The following is an 18,455-nucleotide window of genomic DNA, read 5'->3' on the forward strand; positions in this document are numbered from 1 at the left end:
CTTTTTTTTTTTAAAGCTATGTACAATGTACTCTTTCAATTTGATTTGACTTGACACAGGGCCTAAACTGCATGCATCTTCCCTGGTGCTGCCAAGAGGCAGCCCTTGGAATAGTGTTTCAAGTCCTGATGTATGTCAGGGAGGCAGAGCTTGCAGAGCCAAACCACTGTTAAGTCATCAGTTGGTGTTGAGGTTATGCTGATGAATATTTACCTGTGCTAACTGCTCCATAGTACACTTTTCCCCAATTTTTATATGCAACTTCCCTGTATAAGGAAAGTATCTTGACTTTCAGGATGCACTAAACAGGTACTTCTGAGAAACATCCCAATATGCAAGAGCATCCCTTCCAAGGCCTTCAAAAAAGTTTGAAATGAATGTATTTGAGCCAGCAAGAGTAAGCAATTAAACTTTTATTCATGATCATTTGCATATGACTAAAAGTGTTCACCACAAAATGCAAACTTTCAGTTATCTTGTATTTAGCAGTGAAAATAGTAATCTCTTCATAGTAAAGCACCAAGGAGGACATCACAGAACAGTCAGAAAAAGATTCTATGTATCAGTTTTTCCTTTACAATGTACATGACAAAGTTAAAGATTTTTTATAAAAGTCTAAAAGTTCCAGAACAAATTCTAGACTCACCTGAGTGCTTGGCAGGAACAGTATTATTTAGTAGCAGTTACATTACCTGTAGTGGAATTTACATAGCACTTTTTTCTGCCTTTTTTACAAAAAAAAAAAGAGCTACTTTTCACAAAACTGAGACAGACCTAATTGGGCCAAACATGGTGTTTCATATTTTGCCTGAATTTTTCAATGGGAGTCAAACAGAACAGTTCACTAGCAGGAGTATCTACAACAACTATAAGAGCAGATGTTAAAAGGAAACTGAAAAAAATCAGCTCATTATAGCCTGATTGGTAGGGCCCAACTGCTTACAGGCACCTATACCCACTACTCCACTCAGCTTTTTCCATTACATTTAATTAGCATTTCATTCAAACATACTACATTTAAGAAGACAACATGATTTTTTTAAGTTAAGTTGTGTACATGGACAAATACATGTCCACAGTTTTGGTAGTCATTTAAAGCTGTAAAGTTTATATGTAAAGAGAGTCCTATGGACCCCATTACAGATTAAAGAGAAATAACCAGAATCAGTGTTACATACAAAATATTCTAACACAGAAACCAATACAGTTATCAAATAATTCATTAGTGAATAAAAATTGTTATACAAAAAGAAAAATGCTGCCTTTTTATCACTTTGGAACAGCAAATAAGGCAACATTAAGGAAAGTGCACAGCAGAAAAGAATTGCTCGGTTTTCTGAAAAAGTTGAATTTTTCTTCAGACATCAGGCTTTTGTCTGGAAACATATTGGGTTAGGATTGCTTATATTCTCTCCCAGATCAGTCTCTTCTTGCATTAGTTCTCAGTAAGGTGCTTACTCTGACATGTAGGAACGATACATCAGGGCCACGATAATTGCTGCTACTGCCGGGATCACCCAATTGGACCATGAACTAGAAGGAAGTTTGAAACAGCAGTTTAGGAAGTGACAACCAGCAAGTTTAAGCAAAAAAAGTCATTGCTTAAAGAAGTCCTTCCTCCCTGCCCCAACAAATACTTCAAAATTAGGCCAACAGAACACCTGGGCTGGCCAGTAATACCCTAGCCGAGTAAAAAAGCTTGTACTGTTAAGGCTTCGTACTAGAGCTTACAAGAAGTTTGCTTACTAGAGAAGAGTAAGACTCTACAGACATTTAAAGTTATGGCATGCTGCCCAGAATATTATTCATTCAAAAGCATTTACGTAGCAGCATCACATGACACTTACAAGCACCCAAGCTCCCCCCTCAGAGGGGCATGGAACAGTCCTCTGAGGTTTCATTAGTAGGCAATTGTCAGCAGGATATAACTTTATAAACTTTGATTCAGTGGTGTTACAAAGTGTTTTTTCCTCTCTCCCAATTCTGACAGATTTTCCTTCTTATAGACACAATCCTCTTATTTCCCTTAGATGCAACAGTTGTAGCAAGTTTTAAAAGTGAGGTGTCCAGGTCAGTAAGAAGTCAGCAATGGCACCACACCAAGCATCCTGTATTCACCTGATAGCCTCCAGAAGTGAAGGCTTGTGTAACATAAGCCATTTGGTAGAGACTGATACATATCAACGTGAGAAAAAAAAATCTAGACAGTAAGCTAACGTGCTTGTAAAGTGGTACACAGATGCCAACTTGGACTTTACATAGAACATAAATTTTCATGCACCATCCTCTGACATCTAAGCTTCCAGCAGATGGAAGCTATTCAGCTTTCTAAGCTTCAGAAAGATAATCATGAGGAACTTCAAGTTTGACATCAGGTGTCATACTATACCTGGAATTAGACTGCGCAGTGGTAATAAGAGTTTCCTGGAAAGCAAAGCATAAAGAGATATTTACATCAGGCGGACACCCCTCTCCATCTTAACTAGCCCCTCAACTTCTCAAAACTCATTAAGTGGGACTAATTTAAAAACAACTCAGTGCACTGCATTTGGAACACATTTTCTCAGAATTCCTATAACAGACTGTTGTATTAGAAGCTAGCTAGCAGCAGTTTCTGTAGTCAACATTCCATCAAAAGTTATTAAAAAATATCACCACAAGAAATTTTGCTGCAAGTTCTCCATGAAGCCAACTTCAACTTCAGGTTACTTTTGAAAAGTTTTAGTCACCTAAAAGACAAAAGATCCCTTACTTGCCTAAAATCCAGTGAAAAAGACTCTGAATTAATACACAAATATTTCTTATATGGAACCTGAATGAAGAAAGCTAGTAATTTACATCCACAAGGCTTATTAAGCTCATTTTTTTGGTGTGGTGTTTCAGATTGCATAAGAATCAGTCAAATTATTATAGTAGCTTCTGATACTGATTTGGAATTCTTGTTCAGTTTCCATAGAAAGAGAACTACAAGATCAAATCCCAGTTGCATACATGTGCACAATTTATATGGACTTATTAATTCAAATACCACTAATTGCACCTGGCCCTAAGAGCATTTAAAAAGATCCAAGCATTAAAATTGTACTTAAATTTAGTGGTACAAGATCCATCACGGAAAAATGAATTGCTTCAGTATCAGAATATTTGCAATTCCTTTAAAGAGCAGAAGATTCCCAACATCCTCTGACAGGTTCAAACAAGGCTACTTTTTCAAGCACCCAAATCATCACAGGTTTACATGTGACAAATACCATGTTTAAAAGAGTAAGACTCAGTGATTACATCTATATCGGTTTTGTGAACACCTCCATGAAAAACTAATCCCAAAGCCAAACAGTGTGGAACAGCTTGTGCCCACACTATCAAGGCTAACACCTTCTACAGCCAACTTGCCAATTCCAGGGCCAGGGGGTGGTTCCCCCCACACCAAGACAGTAAGAGGAACGTGGCCCAGCTCATCAAAAACCTCTTTTTAAACAGTATGACACTGGACATGTACACTAAGGGTATTTTAAATACAGTGCAAGGACAAGAAGGACATTTGAAAGCACAAGGCCTTCCGATGGCTCCTAAAGAGCCAGCGCACGCAGGACCTAACATGTCATGTTGCAGACCCAGGGCGCAATGCAAAGTGAAACTGTCTTATCAGCTACACCCACACATCCTGCTGGGGGAAAGTGCTCCGGCTTCCTTCTGGAATGATGGAACACACGCATGTAGTGCAGATAACTATGACCAGCACTAAAACAAGGGAATAAGCCAAATAGAAGTGTAGTAAAAAGTCATTTGGACACATCTTAACTCCCAACTGACCACACTTTGGCCAAGCTAATATTTCAAGTACTTCAGTTTAGTAAGTTCCTGTGAACATAATCAAAGGATTTGTATTACTACAACTTGCACTGGGCAGTCTGTTTCTCAGCTGCATTTATGGTTGCTGCTCTTACAGCTTAAGTGTAAATTTCCCTGAATTTCAGAAGAAATCTGAATAGCAGATGTTATTCTTGGTGGGAAGAAGTTCTGAATTCCAGTCACCACTCTATTTCTTATTTTTATTAGTATACGAGTTCCAGTCATTAATTAATAATAAAAATCAATAATTGCTATAGCAAAAAGTCTGGTGTGTATATATATGTTTACTTTCTTTCCTTTAACTTATTCCTATTATTGGAAGATCTTACAAAAGTGATTGTTTCTTAAAAGTAATCTCTCAAACAGCAAGAGTAAGATCCTATTCCTGCTACACTTAATTTAAAAATAATCTTCAACTATTTCCCGAGTGCACTGCTGTACTGTTAAGCCAGCCCTGAGCAAACATCCTCTATACACACAGCAGCAGCTGTACAAATTAGTCCCTGATGCACTTGCTCCTTTAAGGGGCATCTGAATTGAGTTTGATAGTTGAGTGCCAACATAACTTTATTCTATTAAGATAGAAAAAAAAGAAAATAAGTGCAATACTGCATTGACAGGACACTCAGCAAAATCTACTGCAACAGTCAGGAAGCAAACAGTATTTTCACCTTGACAAGGGTTCACAATATCTATAATACAGCAATCAAATGCCTCTATATTCTATATCTACTAGTGTTACCAATATTATTTAAGCACCACATTTTTTCCCCACAAACATATTAGACAAATGGATTAAACTATAAACCAATTTTTTTTTCTTAAATTGAATACTGGAAAACCATTGACTGATTCTAGACTCACCTTTTTGCTAGAGTAATGCCATCACATTTAGTAACCTCTTGGTTCAAAACCACACAAATTAAAGAAAAGAACAGCTAACAGAAAGAATAAGTTGAAGCCAGATCAACAGGTTTAAGAGATTTATGACCTGAGACACTACACTTAAATCAAGCTGAATTATTTTTGCCTCTGGGGGTATACCATTTACAGAGAGAAACCGTTCCTAATGCCTAAAAGAAACCATGTGGCATTTCAAGAAACACACTTACTGTTGGTTTCTGAAGCTTCCCTCTATCATCCTGCAAGAAAACAAGCAAAAAAACTCAGACAAAAACCCAAAGCATTCACGTAGCTTTATTACTAAATTCAGTTTGCAATTCTATTCTGTTAATGTGTACCTATTTTTAGCTATGAAACAGACTTGCAAAAGAACAGATTTCAGTGTATGATTTTGAGCTACCATAAACAAGATGACTTTCTTAAATACTTCCTAGTATACAATAAAGAAGTGAAACCTGAGTGTCCAACATATTTCATTATTTCTCGTGCCCATGTTTTTGCATTTCCTTTGTCTCTAAACAGTACACATAACCTTAGCTTATACACTGATTACCATCATATTAGTTTACTTCTACCTACATCAGCAAAGTCACCTAACTAGTTTTGGTCCAACGTCCACTGCAAAGGTCCCAAATTCTATGGATCTTTGATAAACTCATGAAGTTTTACTTGAAATAGTCACATTCATTACAAAAAAGTCCAACATTATATAATCTTGACAGTGCTGTATTTGTACATTAAACTATCAAGCTGTTTGTTTCATATCAAATGAAAACAGGCACTTGTCAAACAAGGAAGAACTGGACTGGTAGCCAGGTTAAGAACAACTTTACTGGCATCAACTGCCATCTGAAATAGACAAGCCTGCAAGGTTACAAACGTGCAGAGATAATTATTTCATATTAGGAGAAGCTACACTATTAATATTTATCAAGAGAGAACCTAAGACAGATACAAGAGCAGGAATCTTACTGTGAAATTTACTACTCGAGAGTGATATTTACCCCGCATGCAAGACAAAACATATGGAAGAGGAAAAGAGAAGAGGCAGGGATGGGCAGTAGAGTAGAGCAGATGGGCACACTAGCAGCCTAAGTCTCTAACAAGTGGTTTTCAACTATTAAGATGCAGGAGAGCTTAAGAAAGGCCTATCTGAAGGAAGCCAAGGCAGCAGCTCTGTAGCTAGAAATAAAGCCTTCAATGCTTGAGGCAGCAGAAAGGTGCTTGTTAAAAGTACAGGAAATAGTAAGGACAGTACAGAAAAGAGAAAGTGACAGATGATCCAGCAGGAACTGATCATAAACAACCCTGACAACTACAAGTAGGGAACACAAATAACAGTACAAAATGGGGGGAGCCAGAAAAAGGGAAGACAGAGCATCCAACTAGAAATAAGATGCTTAGCCGTTTTCTAAACATACATATGAAGAGCCAGGACTGTACTTCTAGATCCAGATGGAAGCCTGGCATATATATTTACAATGATGAAAGAATGAAAGCAGCTGTTAGTAATCACTCTGCATATTGACATAAGAAAAGGTCTAGACATTCTGACATATCACCTTCAGGGGTTATAGAGTCTCATTATAAATCTCACAGGGTACACCAGAAGTAGCATGATTCCATATTCAGTTTATTCAAGAACTAGACTAAAATATTTCAAACCAGCAAACTTTAGATGTGACTATCCTTACGCTACACTAATCCAGTCCCTTCACATGGCGGGAACCTATCTCCAGTCCAGGTCCATTCACAAACAGCTGCAGGGCTGGCATCCAACCAAACTAGCAGCTCTCCTTTATTTTGAAGTAAGTTACCAGAGAAATAACTAGACACAAAAACACTATAGTAAACAGCAAGTATTGGTACTCCCACATACTCACCGGATGAAGTTCCCCAACAATAAAGGTTTCTGACAGTGTCCTTGCATCTGTGGAATGGCCAACGTCTTCAAAGTTCTCAGTACCATCTCCTCCAGCTTGCTCCCTGAGAACTTCTTCACCACCCGGGTGCTGCAATTTTTAATGAATTTGAATTTGTTACTGAAAACCATTCCACATTCTAAAAATGGAAAATCTTCATTTCTACATTTCTAGAGAAAAAATTGTCCTTGCAAAATCAGCTGCTAGACTTCTTAGCGCAAAGATAAGCCTCTGAATAACTACAGAGCTTTATGTACTCTCTGAAGTCAAAACCAAGGAAGCTAAGTTTCTACTCCATCAGCAGCAGAGCAGTAAGAGGCATTACCCATAGCAACTAAAGCATTTAGAACATTATGGGAATCAGTCAGTCTTAATAGCCCAACTATTGTCAAAAGTTACATTCCATGTTCTCACTTCTGCAGGATATGTATATTTTTATCCTAATAACACTTTATACAGCAAAAGGATAAAAGCCAAAAGGTGTAAGTTGTAGCAAGAACATTCCACGTAGATATAACAAAAAAGCTATTAACAAGAAGAGCAATCAATCACTGAAATAAGTTGGCAAGGGAGCACACAGAATCTCCATCCTTTGAGGTTGCCTAGACAAGGCACTAAGGAACCTGACCTTCAAGTTAATCCTAGTTTGAGCTGGGGGTTGGAACAGAAAACCTTCAAAGGTCCCTTCCAAAAGGAATTACTGTATGATTAGCTAGTAAACAAGCTACTTTGGAACTGCTTAAGTGCAACTGAAAGCTTACACAAGTATAGCAATTGGGTTTTAGCAGACTATGGAATCCCAAAACCACATTGCTGGTAAAACCTTTGAGATGTAGTGAAGTCATCTCCCAGTATCTCCTAATACCTCAACCCATCATCATTCCTTTAACCTAAATCCCCACTCTCCGTTGACTTTTATTCTTCCTCAGCACACACTTTTGGGACCACATTTCCATCCATCAAATAACTCCATAAGTACTGCAAGATATTTCACATCACCTAGTTCAGTGAATTTTCTCAGCTTCAAGTTACTCATTCATATAACAGATAAGTAACATGCCATAAAAATTCACCACTCAGCTCTTAAGTAGGAAACTACTACATAAACACCAGGAATGATTAGGTAAACCAGATGAAAACACTTTAGTACTACTGCCTTGGATTAAGGCAACCATGAAATAAATTGTAACACTTTACCAGTGACAGAGGAAATAAGGCTTTGGAGCCTCAATTCAGTTTTTAATGCTTCTGACTACAGGCTCTAAAATGATGAAAATAGGAAAAATTTCTACTATTTAGGGTCACCATGCCTGGAGTATAGCTGAACAGAAAGGCTATGCTTAGACAGTAGATTAAAGAAATGGCATAAACTTTTCTGCTAGTCTAGGCAATTCAGATTAGCATTTACTTCAAATCTACCATACTAACCTCCTATGAATCCTTCTCTTCTGACAAAAATAAGACTTATTCATACAAATCAGGAAGACACTTACTACCAGTTTCCAGTACCAGAACCAGCAGCACCAGAACTCCAAAACTTGAATCTTTGCATTAAAGGCAGACATTCATTTTAATAGATTAAGTTGCCTTTTTTTTTTTTAGAAAAAACAAAACAACCCAATACTTTTTTTAAAGAACCAAGATACCACAGCTAGAAGGGTAAGGGATCCCTACCATGACTAAGCAAAAGCAAGATTAAGCAATTGATAGAGAGATTAGGCACAGCAGCTGAGCCAAAAAAAGGTTAAAATAGTGCAATGCAGAGTAAAGATTATGCAAGCACACATGCAAGTGTGGCATGCTCACCAAAATCCTGCCCTTGAATCTATTCTGATAAGTATTCAGGGAAAGGACTGGACAAAAGTTGAGGGATCACTCAAGTTCAGTGCCTTGAAATGTATAGTACATTTAAGAAGCTGAACTTGGGTCTAACAAGCTCTCCCAGATATTGCCACAACTAAGTCTTCAAAGAATTCCTTCATCAACATGGGGTTTTGGGAGGGTTTTTAGTTGTTTTTTTTTTTTAATACCATGCTAAAGAATTGTGCTCCCCAAAATAGAAAAATATATGTAGCATCTTCAGCAGAAAAGGCAGCAAAACTCCTTGGAAAATATGCTTAACAAACAAGACATCAACAAGTAGCAAAAGGCACCAAAGTTATACTACCCATAAAGCACTAGTAGCATGAGTACCATGTAGACTCACACTCGTGCATTCCAATGAACCCAAACCCTACTCATACAAGTAGATAAAACACTAGTTACTCAGCAAGCTGTCAAGATCACATGGTTTACCCTAGTTCCCCCCAAAAATTCACCAACCAGCCAAACAAGAGAATACCTACCAGTATAACTGTATCTACATAAAAACTATTTCAGAGTACTTTAACAAACTACCTGCAGGTCACTGACTACAGAATGATCATATACTAAATTTGTTCCCAAATCCCTCCCTTGTGCCACTACAAAGCAATCATGTAGCTATATGGGCAGCTTCACTGAGGCACTCCAGCTTTTCTCTTAGGATTAGGTTTTGGTCTAATTAGTAACTGATCCCTCTGTAAACAAAACCACAATATTAGCATCACCACAGTGCTCGTGACCAACCCTCTCAGTGGCTATCACACATCAGCTGAAGGGGAGAAACTCACCCGGACCTCTGCTACCACAGCTGGACAACTGATAGTATTTTTCCTCACATCAGCAAGATTAAGGTAGGGAGAATCACATGCAGAGTTCCTGACTTAAGCCATCTAGCAGATGTTACTAGTAACCTACTATACATACATAAAAGTACTTTGAAGCTAAACCCTCTTCTTTTAGATGGCAGCTCTGCTTAGACACGCAAACTTGCAAATCTTCTGCAAACAGCTAGCACACAACACAAGTAATTAAATAAAAGATTTCACCTCCCCTAATGAAAGGGAGCAACTGTCATGTCTCAAAGGGCAAGAAGTGACTTTTCCATGGTTCAATGGGTTTCTCAAATTTTTTTTTTTATACAGGGCCTTTGTTCATACTTCTACATGGTAAACAGAGCTTCCTACTAGAATTTCTACTTTAATGAAGAGCCTCTGGATAGACCCTGGAACTGGAAGCTCCCAAGACTATACAGATAGTGACTCCTAACCTGAATTCCTGCTGATACAAGTAACAAGTGTTTTTGCAGGTAAAACTGTGGTTCAAGGGAAATGAAAGAGCTTTTGCTGATAAATTAAGCTAGTCTAGCTCATTCCTAGGACATTCCCAATATAATAGCACAGATATCCAAGTACATGTGTAACAGAAGTCTGTACAAAGCCAGCACTAGTACATAGCATAGACTAATTCCTAACAGCAGCACATTAGAAAGTTTTAGATAAAGCAAATGAGCAGTTAAACTCACTGCTCTCATCTGGGTCAGAAGTCTGCGATTACTTCATCCTGAACACCTATCACTTCTTCTCCCTCTTGCTACAGTCATGCAACTTTCTCAGTATCATAGTTTAAGACTCCACTAAAGTATAACTATCCTAATTCACAATTCCTGCCCCTTCCCATACTGGGAGAATCAAATCTAGGGTTCAATTTAACTTTTGGGTCCAATCTAGAGTCCAATTCTAGGATCCAAATCTAGGGTCCAATTTAGCTAACAATTTAACCAGTGGCAGTCTTATAAATTCAAGTTTTGCTTTCTGCACTACAGGGAATGAGAAGCAGAAGAGGGCAGCGACAGAGCCAGAAAGACCCAGAGAACCTCAGCTTTATTGTGCAAGACAAACACTTGTTTGTTTTAAGGGTACTTTCATGTGTAGTCTGAAGAGTCTTGCAAATTAATTCCATCACCTATTTAACTTACAGGACAGAAATTCTGTACTCATGTAAAATTTTAGGAACCTAGGAGAGCAGATCTCTATATGAGAGTGTATTTTTGAAAACCATCATTAGCGTTTTAGATGAACTGCAAAAGAAATGCCTAGCAGCTAGGTGCCCATTTCCCCACTTACAAAACAATTACAGCTTGCAGCATCTTGCATAAAAGAGTGCTGAGAAGTACTATTTTTCAAAGAATTTTCAAATCCTCCTGCAAGCTTTATCAGAGCTTAAGTGATAACACTGGTTTTAATCCTTGGACTGCAAGGTTCCAAAATAAAAATTAACATGGTACATTGAGAGACTTCAAAACATGCTAGTACCAGCACCTTTTGTTGTAAGCTGTTCATTACCTTAAACATGGAAGGTATTATGCTACTCCTCCACAATATCATCATATTGGATGAATGTAACTTATCAGAGAACATTTTTCATTCTGACAGAGTAAAACAATATTTGTTTTTCTGCACTTTATTTGATCAGCATTACAAAACACATTGTGGCAGCTGTCCATTCTGTTTAGAAACAGTGCTATGAAAGCACAAGTTCATACCTTATGAAAAGCCCATTTTCATTGGCCACTAAATTACAACAGTGCCAACAACTGATGTAACCTAAACAAAGTCTGTATTAGATGAATATTAAATACATACCATAGTTAGTTTCCAGAATAAGGAATTTCTCTCAGGTAGAGATGTTCCTATTCCCTAAGCTAAGCTTCACTGCCTAGCTTAAAGAATCCAGATGAGTTCCCACAAAAGCCATAGGGAGGACTCTGGCCACAATGGGAAGTGGATCAGGACACTGATCATTTCATTCTTATTTTCATAGGCCCACCTACTCTTGTTCAGCTCATTAAACTGATGTCAAAGCCTGACTAGTGGGATTGCTTTATTAAACTATGGAGAAATAATATCAAGCATTACCAACATACTTAATCCATTAATTGACATTTAATATTATTCACATATGTAATTATCTGTAATACAGATACAGCCATAAGATGCTACTGTGAGTACACATGCATTTCTAGTAGCTATTTTCCCTTAAATTATGTAGGACTTGAAACTACGAAAAGGTTTCCCAAATTTTCTGTAATACAGGTCTGACAGCCTTTGAATGAAAAAGATTATATACAAGTTTCTGGTCTCAAGAATAGTCTATCATGCCAAGAGCTTTCAGATACTGCATTCCAAAAGCTGAGGTCTCTGGATTTCTTCTCCTAGAGGATACACTTTGACAATCAAAGAAAATTCAGAGATTAATATATATTCAAGTTAGTTTTCCTGAGAGCTGCCATTTAAAAAAATATATTAAAAAAGCAGTTGCTGGAATTTTCATCTTCAGTAACCCCTAGGATAAGGTGTCAGAGTACACAATCCTTTCCTCCTCCAGCACTTCATCTGTATTTCAAATGATCTTTTTTAAGCCTTGTCCTTAGGAAACCAAGCTAATATGGTCACTCTATGCAATACCTTCACTCCTTTCCAGCCTCACCACTCCCAACACATATACGTCATCACCCCCACTCCACTTACTATCTAACTTCAATCAAGTGTTCACAGAGGCTGATGGTTCCCAAAAACCAAACAAGTTTCACTAAACATCTACAAGCTTTATGAAGAGAAAACAGCTGGACAGAGGAAATACACCCTTTAAGTATTGTAATGGAGTAAAAGATAGCAGCATACTTTCACTTACTTAGGCATGACAGCATCCAGGGTGTCTTTAGCACTGAAGCACTGTAAAGTTTTCAACTTCATAATCAAGAAGAAAATATTTCTATAGGTTAATGCAGTGGCTGGAAAGATTGCTTGTCAAATTAAGAAATCGGACTGGTGAAGTCAGCTTCCATTCCCAGTTCTTCACTCCCTAGCAATCCGATACTTTTACTTATTTACTACTTGGGAAGAACAGGAGTTAGGTGATGCTTTAGCAGTGCATCCTCTTTAGTACTACTGGACTTATTTTAGTAGCCCACATTTAATTCTTGAAATATTTTAAGCTTTTCTACTCCTGCGACAAACTGCAAGACATAAAACTGAGTTTGACCAATAATGATATTGAAACAGCTAATGTAATCCCCATTTCACTGAGAAGCATTTACCATACTCCAGAACACACCTGCAAGAGGCTAGCTCCAATTTCTCTTCATCTGTCATATGTAAATGCCTCAGGGCACCTGACAGGGTCAAAAGAATTAGCACATCACCTGATAAATTAACCAGGTATCAAAAGCATTCATAAGACACTAACTTTTTTTTTTTAAATATTTTAATCCAAGCGTTCCATCCCAAAAGTCACCAACACAATGAACAATATCCAAGAGCTTTCTTTAGGAGTGTAGCTTCATTTAGATACTTTGTTGAAAATAGTTATCCAATCTCATTAATTTATTATCTCAGAACATGACCCAGAAATTTCAGCTCCACAACCAGACATATTCTATTGAAAGCTGTTTAGTGTGAGGCTAAAGTTTGACCCATGTGTACCAGAGTGCATCAGACATACCACAGTTGTCCAAGACAGAACTATTTAACTGCTCACAGACAAACTGAATTCTTTTAATGTGCTGCTGAATTAGCAACACTGTCCTGAAGGCTGAAATGAAGACTTGGAGAAATTTGCACAAGGTAGTGCCTCTTAGTATTTACCAATTTCATGCCGTGTACTTCAGAAAGAGGCTGTCAGCTTCTTTGTGCAACTAAAATCCAAAAGCTCATTAGATCCTGGATTTATTTGTCAAGTGTGGTTTTTTTCCGGGGGGGGGGGGGGGGGGGGGGGCTTTTTTTTGTTTGTTTTTCGGTTGGGGTTTTTTTTTGGTGGGGGTCCCCCCCAATCTGGAAGTGCTTATACAATTATGTATCAACCAAAACTGATCAAGTTTCCAAGAACAGCTACTTCAGTTTCTCAGGCTGCATGAAAAACTGAATTCTCCTCCAGGGATTCTATAATTAAATTGGCCTTGCCTGCATAACCAAACAAACATTGCCATAACTAAAGGATGAACCAGACCAGGGACAGAGCTAGATTAAAAATAATCAAGGAGTTCGTAGATCAGTTTCACAATCCGCCTTGCTGAAAAGCCAAACAATTTGTGCTAGCACACAGCTTAAGAACAAAATACTACCTGTGTCAACACTGCCTTTGAAATATTGCCTGTCGACCTCTTATTTGCAAAATGCTCAATTTACACTTTGAATGTCAGGTGCTTGCAGCTACAAAAAAGTCAAGATGGGGCTACAGAACTACTAAGGCTTGAATTCTGTCATGTCTCTACCAATCTGAACTGTATGCTCAAAGAAATTAATCTACATCTACCATAACACTTTTTAATTGGATGCTAGATCTTTGCAGATTGGGAATAACGGGAAAGAGGGAGAAAACTCAAAATATCACTAATAAATCCTAGCTACACTTAACACTGAAAAAAATTGCTCAATAGTTGCATTACTGCATCTCCACAGAAGAATGTTTTAGTCCAATAACTAAAATGCTTCTTTGTTAACCATGACTATCAATGAGTACATCAATTGTTCAGCAGCAGCAAGCGATCAAAACCATAAATCGTTAACTAGGGGAAAAAAAATAAAACAGCCAAAGCCCTTCAACCTGTAGCAGAGTTTGACCTTCTGCAGCTTCGCAGTACCGCGTTGCACGCCCACGCCGAGTGTGCCAGGAGAGCAGTAAGAGCACAAAGCCTTGGGGAACTCTCTGCAATGGCAGAAAGTGTAAAGGCAGGTGAAGGGAGAAAGCGGTTCCTAGCAGCGGATTACACGCGAGTGGGGAACAGCGTGCTCGGCACACTCGCGTTTCTCCTGCAGCCCGAGAGGCGCCCGGAGCCCGGCCCCGCGGCCGCCCGGGCGCTACAGCCAAGGCCCGGGGCCCTCACACGGCTGCTTCTCGCGAGCCCTGTCGCGGCAGGCCGAGGGCCCGGGCTGTGCCGCACCCGCAGCGGCCGCCTCCCGCCCGCAGTCCGGGGGAGGCCGACGAGAGCCCGCAAGGGGCAGCCCCGGCCCCGCCCACGGCCACAGCGCGGGGAACCGGCGGGGGCAGCCGGCGAGCCTTGCACCGCCCTACGGGGCTCAGGGGCCGCTGGCACCCGCAAGGTCCCGGCAGGGCAGCGCCGGGCTCCCCGCCTCCCCTTCGCCCTCGCCGGGCACCCACCTCGTCCAGAAACTTGGTGACATCGTAGATGCGGTGGTGCAGGATGATCCAGGTGCTCTGGCTGTTGTTGTGCTGCTGCACCTCCTCCAGCCGGTAGTACCGGCCCCGCCACGACTCGCCCCCGGCCTCGCTGGAGCCCACCATGTCCGGTCCGGTCCAGCACAGCACAGCCCCGCCGCCTCCGCGACAGGCTTTAACGCCGCTCCCACGCGTGCACGCCGACGGCAGCCCAGCCGCAAGCCTATCACCGCCCGCCCCCGCCCCTCCCCTGCGCCCGCCCCCTCCCTGCCGGCTTCTCATTGGCGGAGCGAAATGCCTTTCAAAGAAGACGTCAGGCTGGCGACCGTCGCGGCCGCGGGGGAGGGACTTGTGGGGTGGCTCGGCGGCCTCGTGCCCCGCGCTCTCCCCCGCCGCGGGCGCGAGCGGCGCCCTCCGCGTGACTCCTGTCACGTCCCGCGTCGCGTGCCACAGCGGCTGGCCCGGCCCGCGGGCGCCTTCCAGGCCGAGCCCCCTCCTCCGCAGCGGGCGAAACGCGCTGCGAGGGGCGGTTACCCCGGCGCTCGTCACCTGTGCCAGCGGTGAACGCCGGGCCGCGTAGCGACGAGCTGGTCATTGACTGCCACCTCCCTTGCATCCCCGCGGCTGCCGCCGCTTTTCTCCGCAGGAGCGGCGGCGGGTCGGGGCGGGCACCTCCCGTGCCGGCAGGGAGCACCCTGTCCTCTCCTGCCCGGTCTTCCACCGGGCCAGGGGCTGGCCGGGGAAGTCACGCACGCACGCACCCACCCACCCCGAGCACCTGTGACAGGTCCCTGCGGAGCCCCCGGAGCGCCGGCGGCCGCCCCGCGCGCAGCCCCTTCCCCCTCCCCCCTCGCACGCGGGGTTTCCTCGCGCCGAGGGCGGGAGGCGCGCGGCCCGCGTAGCCCATGAGGGAGCCCGGCGGAGGCGGCTTGAGGAGCGTCCCTGACCCAGGTGCTTCCTTACAGCTCCTCCAACCCTCCCTGCTGCCGCAGCAGCCCCTCGCCCTGCCTTGGGAGAGCTCTGCCGGGGCCTTGAGCCGGGGCTTCCCTGTGACACCGCCTCGCCCCGCCTGCCTGGCTGCCGGGTGGGCTGAGGGCACAGGGAGCAGCGCCTTCCCCTTCTCTTGGCGACGCCCTTTCACCCGCCCGGCACCCTGTTTTCCTTCAGCTTTGTTTAAGCTAAAACCTGGTTCCTTCGCTCTGGCCTCACATGGCTTTGATGGCTTTGGTTGCTTGTTGGGCGAGAATGGGTCCACCCGTCACCTCCACGGCAGTGCCCCGCGCTGCGCTCCCGGCGCTGGGTAATGTCCGTGTGCTACTAGGGTGCCTCAACAGCAACAGCCCCACGTACGCGCTCCGGTGTGATTACAGGCTGGGTTTTTTTGTGGGGTTTGTTTACAGCATAACTTTACTGACATAAAATGTACCCAATGTGACCTGTTGAGACCCTTTTCCTTGAAGCTGGTGCTTAGGCAGTTGTTTTGTACCCTGTGCATTTGCTGTGGGTTATCAGTGTGCAGGGCAGCTTCATAATTCCTCGCTAAATGCCACTATGATCTTCAGATCCTGTCTTCAGTTCATTACAGTCAGCCTAACAGGAAGAGTAGCTACTGTCCCTCACAGCTTGGTGTCGTTCTCAGCTTTAATAAGGTTATTACTGAAAATAACAAATAATGCTGCCAAGCTGTGATTTGCCTGTCTGTTCTGACAGAAAACCAGCGATAGCCATTCTCTGACTGATGGCCTGTTCACCTTAGCAGGAGCTCTGTGGTGGTTTCAAGTTCATGTGTTGTGATTATCAGTGTCTAAGGATGTAATTTCTCCCACACACGTTCAGTTCTACTTGTACAGAAGGCAGTTGGGTTTATTTCCTGTGATTTATAACTAGTAGTTCTATGTTAACTGGTACTTCTGTCTTTATCCTCTCCCCTGAAGGGAGAAGACATTTGCAAGCACTCTGTCCCATTAGCTTTTAAGATGACTGGGAAGATTTCACTTACGCTGAATACAGCGGGTGGTTCCCACAGGGGAGTTGGCATTAAACAGCAAGCGGGTCACTGGAGCGTTGCAGCGTGTGTTTTGCAACATCTTTGCCACAAAAATCCCTGGTCAGCCATTTAGGACTCTTTTAAACATTATGAAAACAAGCTGAGGACCCAGCCTTTCTTTTCTGTGTTTGCAAACGGACAAGGTTTTTTTCTCATTTGTTTAAAATGGTCCTTTCCCTTAAGCTGTAGCTTTTGGAATTCTCTGATGAAGTGATAGTCTCAGGTGGCATTTTAAAAAAAATCTACTTTTCATGATTCCTAGAAAAAACTTGAAATGTGTTTTCCTTTAACAGTAAGAAACAAGGAAACATGTTATTTTCTTTAAAGTTACAGTTGTAAAACACCGATATTGTGATTTTTCTAGGATATGACTGAGGTTCATCTTTTTAATGTGTTACACTGTAAGCAAAGCAAAGCAAATCAGAACAGCAAAATTATCTTTTACATTGTTCCTCAAAAATGTTTCCTCAAGCAGTTCATCATTTTTGGATCACCATTTGCAAAATTGCTTTTCAGGTGAATATCTGGTGACTTCATAAAATTTGGAAACAAAATATTTATTTCTATCTTCACTGCTCTGGTAAGACCATTTCCAAAAAGGGGTTTAGGGTTTAGAGGGGGGAGAACTATTAAAACAGCTTTTTCTGGTGTGCAGTGTTTGTTCCTGGCTTTTCATAACAGGCAGACTTTCTACCTGCCTGTTTTTCTTTGAAACACTTTGATTGAGAAAGGTGCTATAGTTAAAAGGTGTATTTTCTTTAAATACTTTAATGTTAGATGTTCTTTTTTGTTATAAATATTCTAGTTCTTTTACACTCAGCCTGGCCTGTGCTGCAATACATAGGAGCATACAACAGGCCAGATAACAGCCATAACTTCATATTACTCCCACTCACATGAAATTTGTTAGTATTGCATCAAAGGATCACATTCTCAGGCTGAAATTCTGGTTCTTTCTGTTCTTCTTGTTGGTGCTTTTTAGAAAGTTCCAAAAATGACAGAGTTGCAGCGCATCTGCTCAGTGCTATGGCAGTGAACATACATGTACTCTGTATTCTAACTTTGCATGAAATATCAGGTCATGTGCACTTCAAGATAATGATTGTGGCCTGAGCCCAAAACTGCCTCATACTCTTGAACACAAAATATAGTCAATAATTTCTATTACAAGGCAAAGCTTAGGATGTGAGAGACAGCTTTGATAGAACCACTATATGTCTAATCACATTCCACTCCAAATACCAGCTATGTTTTCTTCATCATTTGATAAGAATGTAGGAGTGCACCTATTAAAAATTCTCACAAGACAAAATGCTGTTCTTCATACATTTCTCCTTTGAGAGCAAGAATGGGAGAACAAATTGTCTGTGTTCGTTATTAGTCATATAGCTGAATGTGATTCTGGATCAGTACAGCTTTCAGTACAGTGTAAGAATGTACTCAGTTCTGCATAGGTTAGAATACAGTGTTCAACTGTTGCTTGAGAAGAGAGATTGATTTAAGCAGGGAGCACACTAGTTCCCTGTAACACTACGAAGGGGGCCTGGTGTGGGGAAAAAAGAGATTTCCAGTGTGCCTCCATGTTTCTGTGGTTTTCATTGTCTCCGACAGGCCAGCAACAGTCTTTGTGTGACTTAGTAAGGAAATCGCTGTTGAGCTCCTGGGAATTAAACTTTCTTGCCGGACAGGAGGGG

General features: G+C 41.5%; 1 protein-coding gene across 1 annotated transcript; it reads right to left on the minus strand.

Moving 5' to 3' along the window:
• Positions 1-382: 382 nt before the first annotated feature.
• Positions 383-14,913, minus strand: CYB5A (cytochrome b5 type A). Its single transcript, XM_072852826.1, has 5 exons — positions 14,697-14,913; positions 6,639-6,767; positions 4,965-4,994; positions 2,390-2,424; positions 383-1,533 (listed from the first exon to the last, which is right to left on the minus strand). Exons 1-5 carry the CDS (start codon positions 14,838-14,840, stop codon positions 1,455-1,457), a joined length of 417 nt encoding a protein of 138 aa, XP_072708927.1. The 5' UTR covers positions 14,841-14,913; the 3' UTR covers positions 383-1,454.
• Positions 14,914-18,455: the final 3,542 nt, after the last annotated feature.

This window comes from Ciconia boyciana, chromosome 2, assembly GCF_034638445.1.
Source record: "Ciconia boyciana chromosome 2, ASM3463844v1, whole genome shotgun sequence".
In the NCBI taxonomy this organism is placed as follows: Eukaryota; Metazoa; Chordata; class Aves; order Ciconiiformes; family Ciconiidae; genus Ciconia; species Ciconia boyciana.

Bases quoted from the DNA above. Each gene is read 5' to 3' on its own strand.
- CYB5A (XM_072852826.1), bottom strand. From the start codon at position 14,840: ATGGTGGGCTCCAGCGAGGCCGGGGGCGAGTCGTGGCGGGGCCGGTAC. The intron at 4,995-6,638 runs GTGAGTATGTGG...GTTTTCTTGCAG, and splicing joins TTGTTGGGGAACTTCATCCG to GATGATAGAGGGAAGCTTCA. The intron at 2,425-4,964 runs GTAAGTGTGTTT...TTTGCTTTCCAG, and splicing joins GGAAGCTTCAGAAACCAACA to GAAACTCTTATTACCACTGC.